At 31.9% G+C, this 22,832-nt stretch overlaps 1 protein-coding gene across 3 annotated transcripts in view; it reads left to right on the top strand.

Moving 5' to 3' along the window:
- RapGAP1 (Rap GTPase activating protein 1) overlaps nt 1-22,832 on the top strand; it is a 223,922-nt gene that overhangs the window by 116,283 nt on the left and 84,807 nt on the right. For 2 of the 3 annotated variants that reach the window (XM_089706131.1, XM_089706132.1), the window contains one exon: nt 11,470-11,611. In XM_089706131.1, the coding sequence (XP_089562257.1) occupies nt 11,470-11,611 (142 nt within the window). Of the gene's footprint in view, nt 1-2,841; nt 3,007-11,469; nt 11,612-22,832 lie in introns of all 3 variants that reach the window. The other variant, XM_089706129.1, reaches the window with a different exon arrangement.

Here is a 22,832-nt window from a genome sequence, read left to right as displayed (position 1 = left end):
TAATTTCTTGTATTAGATCATTAGATTGTGTTTTAGAATAATTTCCTAGATTAGGTACTCTATAGTATAACTTTATTAACTGTAAGAACTAAGTTATTATTTTTCGTTAAACGTTCCTCAAAAAGCTTAATACATACTAACGATTTTATCATACATTCCCAGCTTTAATATGATGTTTAATTGTTATTTACGACCCAAAGGCACCGAAACTACGCTGTAAAAGTTATATGATAATTATCAAGAGTCGCTATCAATAGAGACACTCGTAATTTTTACGGTTCCGTTTTATGTTTGCCAGCTTGCTTGGTGCGGGTTTCACGATTTTTGGTATTATATTTATACGAACACTCAAACGTTAGTGAAAATAATTCACTTTATGGCTTCTAAAGTACCTTGCTTATATGATGAGCAGTTAAAAGCCATGTAATATGGCTGAGCTGATTATACCGCTCTTAATTCGTATAGCGATAAACATCTAAAATAGAGCTCATAAAATTTCTAAAATAAATGGTGTATTTTTGAAATTATGGCCTGTATTTTTTATATTATGTAATCATCCTTGTTAATACATGCAATTACTTATTGTCACTTCAGATTCAACGGGCAATTTGTATGGCCATTCGACAGTTCATTTAACTGTAAAGACTAGACTGGGACTTAGGAATACTGCACAAATATAAATCCTAGTATTTGTGCAGTATGGTCCTATTGGAAAAATTATTTCGGTGTTAGATAGCCCATTTATCGAGGAAGGCTGGCTATAATATTATAGAGTATAGACCAACAGGATCGGAGCACTTCGGGTAAAACCGCAGGGCACAGCTAGTATATGAATATAATATCTAAAGGTAATTCCATTATTGTTTGGGATATTAACGATTAAAGCTTACGTAATAGCTCTATTTTTTGCTATTTAAGTTCTCAGTTTGATATACAGCCGATTGCAAAATACACCTACGCGGTTTGTTATTGTGTTCATAATTTAATCTCGCTCAAACGTGAGCTAACCTCATTATCTGAGATCTGAACAACATAATTGGTTTGTCGGTTTTACATATTTGGTATTCATTATTTTGATATATCATATACCTTATGAGTTCGGTTTTTGAAGGGATTAAAAGTGTTAGAGATAATTTGGAATAGACCGATTAATTGGAATTAAAGCTATTATAATGTAAAGCAGATTTTAACGCATTTTTATATTAATTTGAAAAAACTTTTCCGCTGTGGTTTTAGGTCATAGTTCACCAAGTGCGTTCGTAGATGTCACATGTCAAACTGGTATAAGGAAATTCTGGTTTGATCATGTTGTTTTCCTTCACTGATTGGCGCGGCTATGTGAATAATTTGCACATAAATTTAAATTTACATTTTCGGCTTTTTTTACACCGACCTTTTTATTTGTTTAAGGTTTAAGCGATAGATTGAAATCACAAGCGGTAACAAAGCCTTCTCTATATTTTCGTGATATAAATTTTTATATGAGTACCTTTCCTATTAATTTCTGCTTCTAAATGTTTAAATCCTTCAACCGATACACTCGTATATAAATTACATGTTTTTATTTATATTGTTTTAACTATTACGTACGCATCGGCAAATTCACAAAAGAAATCGCTCCAATGAACACGACAAAATACAAAATGCAATAGAAATAATAAATCAAATATTTTGAAACGAGTATCGGCATCGTTAAAAATGTGACCTCGATTTTGATAGGTCTCCTTTTATATCGATAACATCGCAATATGCCCTGTTTTATTTAATCTGCCATACAAAAATAAAACTTGATCTGCAATTAATCATACGATTTTAATGTTTTGGTCAGGTGTGGTTTAATTAAAATATATATTTAACATCTATTAACTCTGGTATCGTATTTTATATGACCACTAGCGTTCCGCCCGCGGCTTCGCCCGCTTTATCTGAAACCTAATAAATTATATACTAAAACCTTCCTCTTGAATCACTCTATCTATTAAAAAAACCATAAAAATCCGTTGCGTAGGTAGTTTTGAAGATTTTAGCGTACATAGGGATATAGGGACAGAGAAAGCGACATTGTTTTATACTATGTAGTGATCTAGCTGCCCCGGCAAAAGCTGTCCTGCTTTTGATGTGTAGGTATGGTAATTAATTAACATTGTGACACGAGATTTTTTATACCTATAGAGAAGAGATACTATAAACTTTATTGTGAAGTATCTTTTAATGAAATCTTGTCATCGTGATGGGAAATAAGCTCCCAATGTCCAATGATTGTATCGGATCTATGATAAGAGCAAAATCTGATCTTCTTTACCGTTATTGATATGCGTGCACAGCAATAATGCTTCGTAATGATGGGTAATTATTATAATAGCTGTTAATTCCCGATCTTATATTACGTCGGAATAACTTGACGGTAAATTATTTGTTATACAAAACGAATTTCATTGATTGAAAATCAATATTCTAATGTGAAATTGGAGAAAGTTCTGGAATAATCCATAATTGTACGCATCGAGTAATGTTCTGGTCTTTCAACGGGAAAACTCGATTATAAATCGTATATTTATGATAATGTAAGAGTTTATTAAATTGACTAACAATTGGAAATATTTAAACGTGCGAAGTGTAACGCTGCTAGTTACTTACTTTTCTTCCAATATTGTTCATATTTTCCCCATAATATTTAGCGCATTGTAATTTATGTCATTATTTCAGCTTACTCATTCCTTATCAAATATGTGGTATTATGTGTAATTTAGTTTATTTGCCTGTATTCATGTAGTTAGTTCGCTTCTGTGCCTGCTTTAGAGCAAATGTAAATAGCGCTTTTAAACTGGTGTCTTCTTTTAGGAGCCACATTTCGGAAGAAGTTATTACGTATTCGTAAGGTTAATCCTTTGGGTTGGATCGCCGAATGAAGTCGAAAATAGCGAAGATGAAATATTTCCCCTCGGGCGGGCAAAAGGAAACGTATACCCTGCTTACAGCTCGACGAAGATATATGAAGAAACTAATGTATGTATGGCGATCTTTGGTATGACATTTGGTTGATGATATGTACAAATTGGAATTTATATATCATGTTATATACTTAATTATATAATTATAATGTATATTGTGTAATATATTATGTTTACTTTTCAATAAAAAATAATTTATTTATTAGTGTAGGTACCTAATTCATATATCTAAGTACCTAATTATTGATCTTACCAAAATCATTTAATTTCTAAACGATGAATTTACTACTTTTATAACAGTTTATATTTTTAATACATAGAGTTTTCGCATGTACCTATATGTTTAACCATTTATATTTTTCCGTTTTCGCAAAGTCCCACTAGCTCAAAGTATAACTTTGGTTGCAGGAGATCCAAATACAGACGGTATTTAAAGTTTAAACCATACCTATCTCAATTTATCCGTACATATAACAAAAGTATAAATTATTGCCAAATTTTTATTTTGTTGCAACATTTTTTACTTGACAATCCCACCGCAAAATGCATAAAAATAACTCATTGTAACATCTACATCAGTAACAGATCCTCATCAATCAAAAATAAATACTAGTAAGGTAAATAAATCGATAGACGCCTCAATACTTCCTCATTTCGCGTGATCGAGTCTATCTGTTATGGTCTATACTCTATGGTCTAGTACAAGTAGTTTCAGCTCCTGTTAGCTTAGATATTTAATCATGATAGATGTACTATTAGTTCTGATCGAAAGTACAAAGGAACGTGGTTAAAGACAGCCATTATCAAGTTTGTGAAACAAAGATATTTCTCCAACTTTAATTGCTTCGGATTTCGTTAATATTCGTGTTTCGTAGCTTGTAAAACTCAATTAAATGTTTTAAAGTAGTTTGATGTTAAATCAAGTATAGGAAATTTGAATATAAACACAACTAATCATAGCTTTATATTTATTACCTAACAATTTCAACAAGATTAAAAATATAGTTATGATAAGTATTTTTATTAACGGACGTAATTTCACTTATCTATTACTAAAAAGTTAATTTCAATTCATTAAAAGATAGTAAACAGCGAATATAAAACCCCATTTACTGCCGCATTAAGATTTAATTAGACTTGTAATTATTATTATGAAGTATCGAGCCAATTCTTTCTTATTACAAAATTGATTTCACACTCAACAGCTAACAGCAGTCCCAACAGTTAACGTTATTTACGATTCGCATAAAAACGCCGATTTACAATAGCTATTACATTGATAATTTATAGTTTTATATTTAAGCTCTTATTACAACTATTACCCAACCTAGAAAAGACTTAATTCATATTATTATAGAACATTTACACCGTACATTATACTAAATGGTGGTTATAATCGTCAATTAGTTGACGTGTGTAATGCTGAATAACGGACGAACACACCTGCAAAACTGCTGATTATGCTGATTATAATAATCCTTGTCCTAATAATCAGCTATTACACCCCCGTTACTGGAGTTTTTAGCGTATTTTTTTGCAATTACATGAATATTAAAAACTAGTTCGTGAACCAAGCAATAAAATTTAAATTTTTATTCGATGATGTCAACTGTAGATAGCATTTTAAATTTTTAATTGTTACCGCGATTACACGATTTTTAACGAAAATTTATATTATTCTACAAATGCTTCAATAGAAAAGGCAGTAAGGAAACCATTAAAATAATAACATTTATAAATCAAACATAGCTGCATAAATTAAAGTGAAATGTGTCTAATTATATGAAGGAATGCAAAATGGAACTGCCGGTTACCTTTCCAATGAAATACAATAATTAAGTTGGGTATAAAACAATAAAAACCTGCAGCACCTGCGCGGCGTTGGGATAATCTATAAATTTATCATCGGGAGGTCTATCCTAATCAATTTAATCGATCGGATTTCAATCAATTAACGAGTTAATCATACGTTTTATTACATCGGTTTACTCGGCGATTATAAAATACGTTAGGTTACAAAGGTCAATCATTACTTTTCAAGCTGACTCATGCAACTTCGTTTGCTCTCAACAAATATATTTTACCAATTTTGTACAGATTTGATGAAGTTTCTCTTTTATTATCGTTAACACCATTTCTCGATAAATGAACCATCTTATATGAATAATTTCAATACGATTTATTTCTACGATCGCTTTCAATGTAACAAACAAACCTTAAGATTACTAGAATAATGTTAAACAATTTCTTCCCGTATATAATGTGTTAAATGATTACGCTATATATCAGTATGACAAGCATGTGACTTATGTTCAGTGCCGCGGTCACGAAGCATTCCTCGTTAATAAATTTCTTTGAAGTGGCTAGAAGGGTTTTCAGATTTCAATCCACGGCACTTAGACGTATTATTTAGCACTTGGCTAACAAATAACTCGTGAGTAATGTATTCCTTTTTGAGTGAAATGCAGTTTGTGCTACGTTCAATTTATATTATATGCGGTATTTATAAATTATTTATCGGTTTCGTATTTTAGAAGATATATTTGGTAAAATATTTAATTCTTTTTTAATAGGTATACCATTGTCTTTGATATTTGTATTAGTTGATTAGGTACCTACGTATATTTTTTCAATGTTAATCGCTCAGACATGCAAAATTCGCAAAATATTTTCGTTGAAATTTGGCAGTTGCTTCATACATATTATGATACTTTTCTGTAGGAAATGCCACTATATTTCTACCCAGTTAAGCTGAGTGCTGAACAATAAAATTTAATAACCAACACACGATATATCAGTAATAAAACAACGTAGCATTTATTTCTATGGATAATGAAAAATTGACGTCTATTGTGAGCACATCATACATTGATGCTATCGTAGGCAATTTGATAAAGTGCATCAAACTATGCTACAGAAGGATAATTTTCAAAGAGTTTAATCTCTTAAATCCATCAGCTCGAGAGTAAATCGTGGCTATTTTTCTCTAGCCAGAGATATGGGGTATTTATCGTCTATGTTATTTTTACTACTGACCAATATATTATCGTAAGATTTGCTTCTGTTGTACAAATGAAAGATCTATGTAGATTTTGAATCATCAGCATGTGGGTAACGAAATTCTACTAAACATTTTTTTTAATCTTTTTTTGCTGCGATCTGTCTCCATCATGCTTGGGACAATAAGCGGCATGTTGGACATATCATTATTGGCATGCACGGTATGTGACCTGTGTCACAACTCACATCCTCTTAAATCCTCATCTACTAAATATGTGTCAGCAATTATTTTATTCTTACTAGATAAACCGAAACCAAATCTAAACTAAGCACGTACAAAAACCATTCATTATTCAAGTTTTCAATGAACAAAACTAATCACAATCCTACCAACTATTATAAATTCATATCAGGAAGGCTCATTATACAACGCTAAATTTCCAAATTTATCTGTTTGTTACAAACTCCCAGATCACAATAACTGCTAACATTGTTACGTACGTATGTATATAGTTAAAGTTAACTGCAACACCCTGTTTGTTCCCAACTTTAGTTCATTGAATATCTAACATTATCAACGACTTACATATGAACCCGACCTCACTTATTGAATTTGCTATCGCGATCCAAGTTGTCAGGCTTAGAATATCGTCTTGTTATTGATTAAAATCTGTATTCATGTGAATGAGTTGAAGATTGCTGGATTTAGATGAAGGATTTTAACGCATCTAGCATACTAACAAAGGTACGGCCTATGTCATAGCTAAATGAATGTGCAGGAAATAATTTATACCAACAAGTAACTATAACATTCAAATACAGCATTTCAATTTTAAAATCTACACGGAATATACTAACAGAAAATTTTTGTTTTACATTGGAATGTCTTTAATAACAAGGTATTATTCTGTCCTTTATCTTCTTATATATAAAAATGAATCGCAAAATGTGTTGGTAAGCGCATAACTCGAGAACGGCTGAACCGATTTCGATAATTCTTTTTTTATTATATTCCTTGAAGTACGAGGATGGTTTTTATGTAGAGAAAACGTAAATATGTACCACGGGCGAAGCCGGGGCGGACCGCTAGTTAACAAATAAAATTGATGCGTAATAGCCAAACTGATATTTCAGATATATTCTAGTCTCCATCAAGTCTATCAGAAATTAAAAGTGGTAAATACTAGACCAAAGGGACAGTTACATAACTCAGTTATAGAATTCTATTCATCACGACTTGCACGAAGTCTTGCTAAAGGTAATTTATGGATAATAAATTCCTGATTCTCCTATAATTTGAGACCACATGCAGTCTTTAAATACTATCTGTCGGATAAAATTGTTTATTCACATAGAATAATTGACCATAATTCACGGATTAAATCTATATTTTATGATATTCTGCAAGCGAATTAAACGTTACTTAACTTTGAGTTTATATTGTGAAGTTTGAGTTCTGACTCATCAATATTCCGAGCATTGAGTTTCGCGACTGGGTTCTTCGTTGGTTCTTCGTAATTTCTTTACAAGTTAACCTACTAATCTTATACATACGACAGTTTAATATCTACCAAAGCTATTAAGCTGAAATTTGCTTTGCAGATTATAGCCAAACAGGAACTATTTATCCAGGTACAACTAGGACAACCGTGAAGCGAGTATAATCTGGAATTACATACCAATCTGAATAACATATTTCATACGTGCCTACACAGAATATGTTTTGAAATGATAAATGTAACGGTTACAGTTCCCCTCGCCCATTTGCTTAAGGCTTTATGTCCCTTGAAGCGTCTCTTTGTCGCGATACAGGCTTTCCAGACACTTTTTTTAAAGAGCTTTTGTAGACCGACAAGTGTGACTATCATACCTGTACAATATACTTTAGAGATAGCACTTGTATTCTGTTCTGTTCCCCTGTGCGATATTCTGTGGTGTTAATACATTGCTTTGTAATGTTGGGCCCTTAGTTATGTACTGGTGTGGTATTGGCTGGTATTATTATTCATTTTATAAGTGAATGAGATTTAAATGTTATTAAAACGTTAAAATATTCTTCAATCAATGTTCTTTTGTAAATATTTGTTTAGTTCTGATCGAAAGTTTATTTGTGATTGCGCAGATAAAGTTATCTAACTCGCTAATTGGGAAGTTCAACAGAAATGTAAATTTCTCTTGTCTTGTTTTGAGATGTTTTAGAGATTCTCGATTTACCAGCCTTAATTAGGAACCTGTGCTTTTATTAAATGAGGAATACAAAATGCTTTACTGAACAGATACTTATCTATTATTTTTCAAATTTTAACAAGTACAATATTTCGTTCAAATTATTTTAAGCATAAAGGAGACTATGGATACATTCTTACAAACAACTTTAAATTGATAGTATAACTTCCTTCTATCTAATGAATAAAATACATAATTAATCATCGTTTTATTTTAGATCTTTAACAGTTACAAGTTACAACCATAGAAATCTAAATAACAAGGCAATAGAAGTCGTAAGCGTTACAACCCTAATCCTAGTGGAGACAAAATATATAATATATTAGAGGTAAACAATATTTTAAAGCTTATCCATACAAACAACGACGAAAATAGTCTTATTATCGAAATAAATAATATCTTATTCGAGTGCTAACCCTACATATCCGCCTATCAAAATTTTAACAACATATTATTAAGGATTTACACAGTAATTTCAGTACACAGCTTAAATATAATTTTCATTTCCATAACGAGTTGTAATTACAGCGTGCGGTGACAAATTGTCCCCATTTCTCTGTTATTTGTTTGTATTCTATTGTTTTAAGAACAAGAAGTGACGAATTACTTCCTCGAAACTGAATCCGCGGGAACGGGACGAGAAACTCGATACAGAGTCGTAATTTATAAAATTAATTGATTGATTCTTAAAACCCACTTAAATATTAAAATCATTTTCTTTAATCTTTTATAGGTATTTTAAACACGTTAACCGCGTTATTATGTTTTAAATTAGTGAATTGAACATGTAATTTTAAAAAATATTATGACATTTTTCATTAGGTACTGAAAACTTACTGATATGTTTTCGATATTTTAAATTTTAAATTTTCATGCATTATATACTGAATGATTAAGGTAAAAAAGGGAATACAGATAGATTACTCTCTAAATATAATATTATCGAGGCTCATATTATCATGTCTATATATGAAAGAATCGGATTGAACTAGTCATTGTACACTGACATTGTACACATTGTACACATGGATGAAGCATGGAGCATGTACAAGCAAACGCAAACCTATGATAGTTGTCACTACAAATCTAATACGAAAATATTCATCATACTAAAATACGCAAAACGTTTAAAATGCAATAAACGCAAACAAAATTGCAATGAAGGTTTTGCAAATGTGTTGTCTACCACATGAATGGCCACATGCATTCACCACATGTGTTGTTAAATATTCAGATGTGGTCTAACACATACATACATATAACACATACATATAGTATGCAACACATGTATGCAGTTAAAATTTTAACATTCGCCGTATCGCGGAATGAGCAGAATATTAAAATTGTTCATATCTAGGTGAATCTTTGTTCCTATAATAAATTATTAACTAGATTATACTCATGCTATGTTGGGCTTATATTTTTGTATTTAGCCTAGATATAAATTGCTTAATTTTTGCATTTCAAGTATCACATTTCCATTTTAGCATATGAATTATGTATAGGATAATGGCGATTATTTTTAAATAGGTAACAAGGACTTTTTTAAGGACAAATACTTAGGTACTTTAATAGCGTTGAATATAAAAAAAAACATTAATGTCTCAATTCTGATCGTAAAATTTTACGAACATACATACATACCAGCAAAAGAACTAATGCATGGGTTGTAAACATTGCATACAAATGTAAAAAATGTAAAACTTACCATTTACAAGTATTCAATCTACAATGCAAATTATATTTTGTACATATAATAATACGTTCAATAGTACACTACACAGTAACACGATTTCCATAAATAGCGATTCACCGCGGAAGACCGAAACATTACAATATTAAAAGAAAACAATCATATTATTATCAGAACAGCTGCTCTAAATTACACATACGATAACAATAGTTACCCTTCAACTTACAAATTGAGCTTAGCTGAAAAACAAACATTTCTTAATTGAGTCGCCACGAGACTGGTTTTCGCAACTATTGGATTTAGGGCTGGTTTTAATTCGGAAAAGCATTAGTTCGTTTATACCTCAGCAATAAAAAGGGGTCATTGAATGGTCAGTTAATTGACTCATAAATCACAGATACACAGAGGTATTTATTAGCGCTATTCTTCGAGTGGACGGAGGGTTGGCGCGAGCCGCTTTGTTTAAACATTTCTGTATCAATATGAACCCGGTTATCTTAACATAAATGATCTCATTTATCAGCTTTTGAAATTTCGAAAATTTTGGCTCGTGCTGGGCGGCACAAAAAATGATACATTAATCTCTATGACATACGGCCTACTGTTATTGAAATATTTTTTTATTATTCTTATCTTCTATTGAATATTAGAAGTACCCTAGCCTACCCTATTTAACATGTAAAGTAAACACTGATTGTCGCATAATAACATATATCATTCATTTCTGTTTAATATAATTTTGATTAAAATCAAGAATTCATATCTTTATGGAGTTCTACATTTTATGTATAAAAATCGTACTTATCTTGCTTACTTCGTATTCATTCTATAAATTACAAATACATATGATAATAAAGGCAATCTAATACCACTGTATTCACAAAGACATAATACTGCTTTGAACGTAAATAAAAGGAGATATAAAATCTCGGAAGCTTCTTTCCTCTTTGCAACAAACCGTATTGTAGACTTATGTAGTACCTAATGAAGAAAATCCTCGACTATTGTAGAAATCTGTTATATTCTTTTTTATTTATCTTTTAAAAGCAATGTTGTATTTGGGAGTCAAAGAATTTTCAAATGATAAAGTAGATTTTCACTCGGTAACTCTATGGTGTCTATGGTGTCTAAGGTAAGATGGTAGGTAATATTAACTAGTATAGTAAAATGCATCCAGCTTAATTATAACGAAGCCCTTGGGACTACTTAAATTTTGTTGAAATAACCAGATAGCTGAAAAAATTAGCTTCCATATGCGATATTAAAAGTCTCTGATACTTGTTGTTTAATGGAGTTATTAAGGAAAAATGGTTTTTTATTTTTCCTGAACATTTTCACTTTTACGATTACCGGATTATTCGCGGGGGGCGTCGTTATAATTTAAAATTTGATCTGAATTTCATTTTACGTCACGTGATTATTTTATTTTACATATAATTAAATATTTACATGTCATTATTTTAAATATTTGTAATAATAATTATTATTATAAGAAACTGTCTCTTAAGTATATCATTAAGTATAGCGCCATCTATCGCATCGCTTCTGAACTACAAACTGCCGAAGTAAAACTATATTAGTTCTCATTTCTTCCGCCAGGCGGCAACACGTGGCGGCGCCATGGAGCTCAACGGCGACAGGTGGCGCTCGCGCTCAACACGAACTCTTCGAGTTACTAGAACGAGTACAATGTTCCCGCCTCGATGATCAGAGGGCGGTACTGCCGCCGTATTTTTCTCAGGTAAGATAATATATATATATAATATAAAATATTATCTTAGAAATATTATCTATATACCTATCAATAATTAATATTCAAATCAATAATTAAGAACGAGAAATATGAAATGAGAATTATCAAATAATTTGTTTAAAATTTGTACTGTATTAGAAATTTTGGGTCGTTTAATTAATGTTTTATTTCTTTTATAAATCGTCGCATCTTTATTTATTCAATAAAAAATTAGGACAACAAACCGTCCAACTAAGAATAAATCGAAAATTAGATTCACAAATTGTTAACGGCAGAGGCCAAGTTCGCCGGTCAAGCAATTTTACGGCGGATTTTCTACGACCGGCGTCTTGGGGTCAACTGTAACGTTTTTACCATTACCATAGAAATAATTGGCGGAAGTTCGATGTAATGATAAAGGCAACTGAGGGTGGTAAACGGAGCATGTCGAGATTACCTCTGGCCTGTCAGTCTACGGGCCATTGTTCGGACGTCTTCAACTTTTTATTGGACTTATTTTTGACGGTTGGAATTCTCTAACTGTTAACTAAAGCTTTCAAAGGGGTATTATTATACGATACGATTTTAGAAGTATTGTTTGCAGACTGCAGCAGACATTCTTAACATAGATAAATAGGCGTAGATAAATTAATAAGTCAGAAAAAACAAAGTATGTTTTGTAATATGAGGTTACTACAGAGCGTTTCCAGCTCGGATGAAATTAAAGTTTTTTCGTATGAAAGTTGAAACTAAAATTTTATTCTGCAAAATAACTTTTCGGCGAAGGAATTTCTTTGTGTAACCTTGTACAATATTAATTGTCAGACGTTTGAACGGATGTAATTATGTAATCAGAGCATTGATAGGCGACATTGAATATTGATATTATAAATGTTTTATATTTATTACAAAAAAGAGCAAATTTTTGCATTTTGGAAATGGCTTTTATGTCACAATTATGTCTTAATCTGTACAATACATAAATATTCATCGGTATCTAAGATTATGATCTCCGAATTAATATTAATGAGTTACAAATGCTGTTATGATGTATATTATCCTTGATTTAGACAAAGAATACATCATAGGAATACATAATATTACTGCTTCGACTATATGTGGTAGGTAATATTAAATATGCACCCTCCGGATACGAATTATTATTTTATTTTGGGTTTAAATCCCCCAGATTCATTCTGCGTGTAATTGTTAAATTAAACTTTTATAAGAGCGTTTAAAAGCGACGATACACTTTCGCTATTCTACTACATTTGGACTGTTTCATAATATGTAGGTAGGTCTTTTGTACTTTTGTAAAAGCTTAGCGTGATGAAAATCATACGATGTGTTTATATGGTAATAAGGAAAATCATATTATAGTTTTCCGTCGACGTCGCGATCGTTACATCATTAAGGGCTGATTTTTCAATCCTTGGTTAAAACTTATTCATCGAATAACGTATTAAACTACCATTTCAAAAGTGTATTCTAATTGTCCGTATATGACAATTTACAGGTGATACTTTGAGGTAATACTTTATTGGACGGATAAATTTTAACCAAGGATTGAAAAATCGGCCCTAAGGTTAATAAATATTAAATTTTTATCCTACTCTTGTCTGGCTGGGTGGCTACTGGCTAGGGTTAGTAATATACAAGGAAATATTTCCTCGTAAATATTTATTGTGACTAATATTAGATAGCTAAACATATCAGCATGACGTCGCTTTTAACTTTTAAAAGTTTATTCCGATCTTATTGTTTATCTTACGACGTACGGTGTTCTCAGAAAATGTTTATAAATTGACGTAGTTCAATACAGGAATATTCTTTATTTACTTGTGTTAGTGATTAATATTTCCTTGAATATCTTTATACTTCTTTGTTTTATTTCTTTGATATTCTTTAATGTGGATTTCCGTAGAAAGGGAAATACGATGTGTCATGTAAAGCAAAATTAAAGCACAAAGTATCCGAAATGATTGTTATATAAGGTTATTAATTTTCTCCTAATATCTCTTTATCATTTCCTGAGTATAAATGCTATTTAGGTTATTGTATTCATCTGAAAATTTAATTTTCGCTGTTGCTGTTAAATAAGAAAGAGTGTACACTGTAAGTACCTAGTACCTACATACGAATCTTCGTAAACATAGATGCCACAACTATATTCTGGAGTACCATGTATTCGTGCTTATTCCGAATAGGTTTTCATTATTCTATTTGCGTTTTAAAAGGAAAGTTTGAATAGTTGAAAAGGTTAGAAGTTAGAACCAGCGAATAGTTGGTGTTTCGCTCGTTATCTTCAAATGACGATCAACACCCCAAAGACCACTCGACAAAATAGTGGAGCCACGAGGCGAAGTTTATGAAATAAGTTCTAAATGCCCACTCCGAGGCGCCTATGGGTCTGACCCTGTTTTAATGACTCTTGGCACATAATTCATTATATTAAATCGCTTAACTGTTGCCAGGAAACTTTATTTTGACACAATAAATGTTTGCTCGTATGTTTTGGTATTTACATTAATTTACGGGTGTCGTTATTCCAAATAACTTTCATAAGCTATTGAAAAAGACGGCACATTCAGACATAAAGACTGTGTTATATCTTACTGGTGGTAATTTTTTTTTTAATTTATCATCCTATTGAATATAAGATAGAGATATTAATTTAAATTACTACCTAATCCGCTCTGCAAAGTTCTAAAGTTCTTTATTTCTAAACCATTCAAGTTTTTTTAAACAGATGTATACTAAAGGTACTAGGTATTGCAATTTTTAGTGAGAAGGTACCTAGATCTATCGATTCCCGGTTTTCATATGAATAACTTAACTTATACATAATTCAAAGCTTTTGTGTATGCACAATATTTTGTTACACTACATAGAAGCGAAACAAAATTACAATGTGCTATTTCTTGGAAGCAAATTATCAAATTACACTTGTTTTTAAAGTAAAAGTGAAGATAGTCGTCGACACACGACCTCGTGACCATATTTAACTCCTTTTACTTGAGATTGTTAAAAATCTTCAAAATCTGTGCTTATATTTAAATTTAAACCAATTTTAGTTTATTTTTATTTCCGAACAAACGTGTATTATGTACGTCGAGAATATTTGTAGCTGCTTCTTTGGAATTCAAGTGAGTAAAAATTGTATTCTACTACTAAGTTTATTTTGTTTTATTAGGTTTCACGATAATATATCGTAGAAATATGTAATATAGAAAATTAATTTGTGTCTAATAAATACAATTTATTTAGGTTACACTGTTTGATTGTTTATTTAATTGAGGTTTCTTGTTCTTTGATGTCTTAGGTTACGATTATTAGGGTTTTATAAAAATTGCGTCCTTAATTGCTTCTTCGCTAATGGTTGTAAAACGAAAATGTTTTTGTGTTTTAATCAATGATTGTTCAATATTATTGTTTGTTCAGTAAATTTAAAATCTGATGAGCATATTTTATGGACAAAAAGATGGTACTTACTGCGTGTTAACCTTGCGTATGATGTTGATCACCTTATATGTATATACTAGATTTTCGCCCGCGGCTTCGCCCGCGTTTGCAAAGGAAAACCCGCATAGTTCCCGTTCCCGTGGGATTTCCGGGATAAAAACTATCCTATGTGTTAATCCAAGTTACCCTCTATATGTGTGCTAAATTTCATTGTAATCGGTTCAGTAGTTTTTACGTGAAAGAGTAACAAACATCCATACATCCATACATCCATACATCCATACATCCTTACAAACTTTCGCCTTTATAATAGTATTAAGATTAAGATTAAGATTTTAATAAAATTCCAGAATTATTTTTTGAGCGTTCACTTCAAAGGCTTACGAAAATATTCCGCTTTTAAATTATTTGTTACCAGCCGCTTGTTCTTGCTTCGCCAGGGTTAACTGGGGATTTAAAAGACAGCCTATGTTACTTGGTAAAGATGTAACTTTGTAATGATTAAAGAATTCGAAAAATCGGTCGAGTATTTTTGGAGTTCATGCCGCATGCGTAACAAACAATGAAACAGAGAAGTATAGAAGTAAGTAAATAACAAAATAAATACATAGTGTACTTTTCTAGTAACTAGTGTTCTATAATCTGTGCTTATACTACTAGTATAAGTATATAGCACAGTCTATAAGAATAGACTGTGCAAATACCAAAATTATTCTTCTTGCAAGTCTTCTATTCGCACTATATTCATGCAACAAACAAAAACTTACTAGATTATACTTTATGCGTAATCTGTAGACTGTAGTCTCGAACATTCCATAACCTCCCTGTAAAACCATACATCACCGTTAAATCCTTTCCCATTGAAATTACCCATGTCATGTAGAGCGCAATGCCGGTGTTTTCTTGATAAAATAAAAGAATCACTGGAACAGACACGAATGCGTCTGCCTGTCGTTTCGCTTGGAGTAATTGTCGACAGAGCATTGAACGTTGCAATGCAATAGTCTCGTTGAAAAGATGGCACATTAAAATTGATCTTTTTAAAATAGATGAATTGCCAAATGTTGCTAAGCGTAAAGCTTGAGAACGGCTAGAACAATTCGGCTATTTTTTAACGTTTCTGTGAAGCCACAAGGAAAGTTCCTATGGAAAACACGAAAAGGTTTTATTTTAAGTTTAGTAATTGCTAAGGAATAACGCAAAATTCATATGAACTGTAAAATAATAGTTAGAGAAAGTACATACCTACCTATTACCTATTACATACCTATTATTACTAGCTTTTATCCATACTTTTTTATATTATAAATGCGAAAGTAACTCTGTCTGTCTGTCTGTTACTCAATCACGCCTTAACTACTGAACCAATTTGCATGAAATTTGGTATAGAGATATTTTGATACCCGAGAAAGGACATAGGATAGGTTTTATCCCGGAAATCCCACGGGAACGGGAACTATGCGGGTTTTTCTTTGACTGCGCAGGCGATGCCGCGGGTGGAAAGCTAGTTGAATATAAATAAGAAGTTATTTAATATACGAAACCTAAAATACATATAAACTGAGAAAAGTATTTTTTAACAAACGTTAAAATTTAATTGAAAAAATGAGAAAAAATAAGCAGTGCTAAGTGCATAATATTACGATGGCTTTTAAGTTTTAACCTAGCTTTTAAAAGGAACGAGAAATAGTTTCATATAGTTTTTGAGAACTTCGTTGATAAAATAACATTTTCCTTTAATTAAATGAAGGTATTTCGTATAATATTAATAAACTATAAATCCTTACATAAAAAGAGAAAATAAAACAACAAAAGTATTTGTAACTATAGGAAATATGTAAATATGTAATAGGTGAAACTGTTATAATATTATATATGCATTAGTTTCAATATTATCGTGTTCATATCTTAGGTATAGCAACTAGGTACGTTAAAGTGGAATATCGATATCTATATAATCTATATTCTATATCTATATATCTATATTCTATATAATATAATAATATTATAAAGAGGAAAGGTTTGTATGTATGTATGTATGTATGGTTTTCACCACAGACATGATGTCTGTGGTTTTCACGCATAAACTACTGGACCGATTTTGATGAAATTTGGCACAGATAATCTTTAGACCCTGAGAAAGAACATAGGCTACCTTTTATTGCGAAATATGTACCACGGGCGAAGCCGGGGCGGACCGCTAGTAAAGTATAAACAGGTATTATTCATTGTGTGTTTTATGTATTTCAGATATTTAAAAGGCCCTATAGAAATGGTTTAATTCTTTCCATTTATACCCAATACCAGGTCAATATATTGTATTCGTGAATGGCTTTCGATCACTGATCTCAATCGACCTTCGATTTTAAAGGTTATTTAAATGGTCAATAGAATGTAATGATGTGAATTGTGGATTTATATTGAATAGCATACAATGTGGTGTTGTAATTTATTTACTGAGTCGTTGTGATTCATCTTATTAACGCTTATAACATCTTGTTTTTATTAACGTTTCGCCTGGTGGTATTGTGACGTTGCATTCGTATTACACATTTTTAGGTCAAATATTTTGTTTATACTATAGGTACATGATTAAATATAATGAATTGTAAATTTTAAACTCCATTTAATATGCCGCCAATAGGCCTTGATAATGTCTCTTGAAAATGTCTGCCTTATCTGTATACGGACTTAAAATGAAGTAACTTTAACAAATTTAAAAGCAGTAGCTTAGTAATATTGCAAGGATACATAACATATTCAATTTCCTTCGTAACATGGAGGCTAGGAAAGCCGTTAGTTACATTACAGTTGAGCAAATATACTGCAACGAAATACCGCATATTCTGTCGTTAGTAGACTTATAAAATCGGATTACAGCTTAAATTATACCTTGGCAAGCGCTACTATGAAGCTATTAAAAATGTTTTCGACTAGTTTGCGAGCTTACCTTAAATAAAACAGCGCAGACCGTTTCACGGTTATATTTTACCGGTAATAAGGGTATTATCTTTTAAACTCGGTGTTATGGCGACGAAATGCAACCGAGAAAAGAAAAATTTGAAGAAATTTAAAGCTTTGCATAAGTTGCAAGCTTTTCTTGCGTTAATTGCAAAATGCTTTGTTGGAGAAGGAAGCGACGATATTGTTCCGTTTTGTTTTCAAAGTAGGTATAGAGTTTGTACACGAGATAAAAAATCTATATGTATCCAAATCAGTTCAGTAGTTTTCGAATGAATAAATTACAGGTTATTTCAGGGAATTTCTTAGTGTAATTTCTAAATCCAATAATCAATAATGTTCGAATATATTATCATATCATAATGAATGTATGTAATTTAGTTCTACATAATTATTTCTGTTCAATTCACGAGACCTGTATCTATCCGATCTCACGTAAGCATGTTTTGGGTTTAGTGCACATGTAATTATAGCATAGTGATGTGCTGCACAGGACTGTTAACGACCGTCCAATGAGGTGCATGCGGCTGCATAAGTGATGCGTCGCTTACGTAATCATTTCACAGGGATGCTATGCGATCAGGTGAATTTTGTTTTAACTGTACATTCGTATGGTGTAAAAGAACGTTGAAGTTACTTTACGATAAAATTAAACATTTAGTTAGATTGTAAATTATAGTAAGGTGTTTGGTGCAAGAACTTTAATATAAACTAAAGAAATGCGCCGAAAGTTTATGGAAAATTTACAAATATGAACTCCATTGGTAGCTTGATTTTTTATAATTAAATGCACGTAAGAATATATCCGGTTCTACAAATAAGTAAGCGTTTATTAAAGTGGGAGAAAATTGTCTATACCATACACGTAAGGTAGCAAAAAAATGCGTTTATACTGCCTGTCCGTGCAGAAATTTCTCTCCTCATATTTCTCGTTTATGTTTAATTTTATTCGATTAAAATGTAGATTTAACATTTCCAGGTGAATCTTTTGTAAAAATAACAACTAATGTTAAGAAGTAAGAACCTTAAATAATTAGAATTAGAATGTAATGAGATATCATAATTTTAAAATGTTATGTATCACCGGCATAATTAATTTACATTTACTTAAAATTCTTAACATATTGATTGATTTTTCTACATGTACACATTTCATGCCTATATGAAGTCATCGATATCTCAAATAAAACCCAAATAAAACATCGATATCGTCTGCGCACATCACTACGCCAACTTGATCTTGACTATGCAAAACTGCATCGGAACCGAGCCTCCGATGCAATCAGCCTTCGGATTAGACGTCGGCAGTTACGTCACACGCTTAATCACACCATATCGATGTTAACACGTCATTTGAGTTTTTTAATCTGTAATCGATTGACAATTAATGGAATTTTTCGCGCGCTTAAATACCCACCACAGATAACTAAATACTTACTATGTTAGTAGTTGGTAATACTCACACTTCATTTCATATTGGTTTTACTCTGTAATCGATGCGAAAACTTCCACTTGCAAAGTCATCGTATTTATTTATTTGTTGCTTTTTAATATAACGAACCTCATAAGTTATAACTATTTTGTAAAGAAAACAGTATATTATGGTCTATAAGGCCTTGTCTCTCAGTGATAAATAATTTAAGTTCCCGCTGAGGTTTTATGTTATGATTCTAGTTTTACTTATTTGGAATACTTTTAGAATGTGACCTTTTCTGAGTGCGGCCTATTTGTCCTTGCCCTATGGAATTCTAAGTGTACAAATAAACATTTAATTCTTTATATTATTTTTCTCTTGTTAAAAAAATATCTACGCAAAATTTTATAAGCAAAGTACTTACCACCCTATTTGTGACGAAGTTCACTGTTCAACCCACTCATAAACATTCGTCAAAATAATAAAAACTCTACCTACCTACCTACCTATCTACCTCTACGATAGACAAAAAAAAATTAAACGTATCACATGAAAGCTACGATTATTTATAGAGCACTATTATGAAGCTTAAAGCAAGAGGGCAATTAAGATAATTAATTATGTTTATAATCGGACGACGAGCTCAAAATAGTGCACGGAATTTCAATTATTATGCTACTATAAATTCTATACGACAGGTCTAAAAAAATCTTTAATAAGATTTCATTTGTGAGAATTTTCTCTCTTTTTATGTAAAAAAGCTCACTCGTATATTCACGTTCATTTATAGAAAGTTAATGCTGAAAATAATAGCTAGTGCTATAATAATTGATTGATAATGGACCATACAATTAACAAAGCCTTAACAAACTATATATTATCTTCATTAAAGTTTTAAATTGATGTGCTTATACAATTTGATCTTATTAATAAGGTTATTATCAAGCTTTTATTCTATTATACAAGTCCAATGGATTCTGCTCATTCAGTTTAGTTTCATATTTACATTTACATACTGCTAAATGCAATTTTGGATATGGCAATTTGTGCAGCCTATTCTATCCTTCCTCGGAACCAACATATATTCCTATCTAAATCCAATCTTATAGTAGATGACATTCCGACTAATTGTACTGGTTAGTTATTGGTAGCTTGTAATGCTTACCCTAAGATTGAGGCTCCTTTCCTACCTATACAATACTAGTTGTGCCCCGGCGGTATTACCCGCAATGCTCCGCTCCTATAAATCTTAGCGTGATGATGTAGAGCCTCTAGCCTTCCTCGATAAATGGGCTGTCTAACACGGAAATAATCTTTCAAATCAGACCAGTAGTTCCTGATTAGCGCATTCAAACAAACAAACTCTATATTTATAGAGAAACTAGATTTCCGCCCGCGGCTTCGCCCGCGTTTTCAAAGGAAAACCCGCATAGTTCCCGTTCCCGTGGGATTTCCGGGATAAAACCTATCCTATGTGTTAATCCAAGTTACCCTCTATATGTGTGCTAAATTTCATTGTAATTGGTTCAGTAGTTTTTACGTGAAAGAGTAACAAACATCCATACATCAATACATCCATACATCCATACATCCTTACAAACTTTCGCCTTTATAATAGTATTAAGATTTGTCTGAAAATTGCAGTAACGCAAAAGTGAAAGAGAAAACGGTAACTGCGGTTTGAATGCAGTTTATAAGCGAGAAAATAGATTATAACTATTATGCGTATTGCCGATGGCTAGGGAAAGTTTTTAATAAGGTTTTTACTGCGTCTTGTAAGCTGTTTATTATTTACTCGTAAATCGTAAATCGTATTATTACTCGTAAATGTCTGATTAGTTATATTATATAATATACAAAATGCTATGAAATTAGTTGCCAAGTGGGAAAATCAATTTTGTATCAGGGATTGAATTTCTAGGAAGCATCGTTAATAATTTTGTTTACTCCAACTTATTTAGAAAACGTAATTCATAGTGATTACATTTTTACTGTCATTATAACATGGAATATACCTGTATAATTTATGTAGTACAAAATACAAATATGTATAAAAATAGTCACTAATTTTATTTCTTTACGTATGAAAAGGGTGGACTTTTATACATGTTTTGATTATTATAAACGACGTAGGTATTGTTATTGTTATAGGTTAATACTTAATATGGGAGTCTGGAGTATGTTCGCAAAGCATTATTTATTTAATTCAACTTACCTTTATCTGAGTTCCGTTCGATATGATATTATATTGCTTTAATTAATGTACCTAATACACTCACCGGCACGGAATCTTGGCCACTTACAAATTTGCCGATAAAAAAAGTTTGAAGTGTTTTTCACGATTTTTTTGTATGCAGATATGTTAACATATTATTTGTTTAATTTTATGGTAAGAAATCATTAAGTTTGAGAATAATCTTTTACCACTTTTTAAGAGTTACTCGAAATTTGTGATTTGTGCGGTTAAGCCGAAGTTACGAATTGTTCGTTTTAAACTTTTTTCGATATCGTTTATGCCGTTTGAAGATATTGTTATTGTTGTACTGTAGTCAATGATCATAACAAACAATAAAAAATGCCGTTTACATCTGAACAACCTGCTCAGGCCATCACAATGTTAGACCAATGACTGCCGCAACGTAAAGTACCTAATGTTCAGTACGTACCACGTTCAGCGGTGCACTATGCATGGAGAAGATACCAGGAGACTGGCAGCTACACGTGCAGACCAGGAAATGAAGGCGTGAGGTGAACATCAGCTCGAGAAGACCCGTTTATTGTTCAAGACATACTCAGAAATGGCTTTCTGACAGTTTTTGAGATACACCACCGGCTCTAAAACACTAGGATAATAAATGTGAGTGAGCAATCGGTGAGAAGACTAATGAAGGAAGTTAATTTGAAGATTTTCAGACCAGCACGCCGTCCAGAACTCCTCAGATATCACAGAGAAGCACGTCTTCGTTTTGCACGAGAACATGAAAACTGGACCCACAGCCAGTGCGCTCGTGAGGTGTTCACAGATGACTGCTAAGGCACTTTACGAGCTTCTGATAGCCAAGAGTCAGTATAGAGGAGACGAGAAGAGAGGTTTTCATCCATCACCACGCTCAAACTGCGATTTTTCATAGAGGGTCAATAATGGTATGGGGAGGTATAAGTTCCGATGCTCGCACGGAGTTAGTTACCGTAGATAATGGCTTAAATTTGATCAGGTACATCGAGGAAATTCTCCAGGAACATGTTCAGCCCTATTACAGGTTTATCAGTGAAGAAAATTTGCTACTAATACACTATAACGCATGACCGCGTGTCGTACGATGCGTATAAGAGTACCTTCAAGAGGTTATTATTGAAAAATTGGAGTGGCCAGCTCGTAGCCCGGATCTTTAT

This window comes from Colias philodice, chromosome 17, assembly GCF_061535455.1.
Source record: "Colias philodice isolate Cphi_HAF_F1 chromosome 17, ilColPhil1 Martin Lab GWU primary, whole genome shotgun sequence".
NCBI lineage: Eukaryota > Metazoa > Arthropoda > Insecta > Lepidoptera > Pieridae > Colias > Colias philodice.
This window is presented reverse-complemented; position numbering and strand designations above follow the sequence as displayed.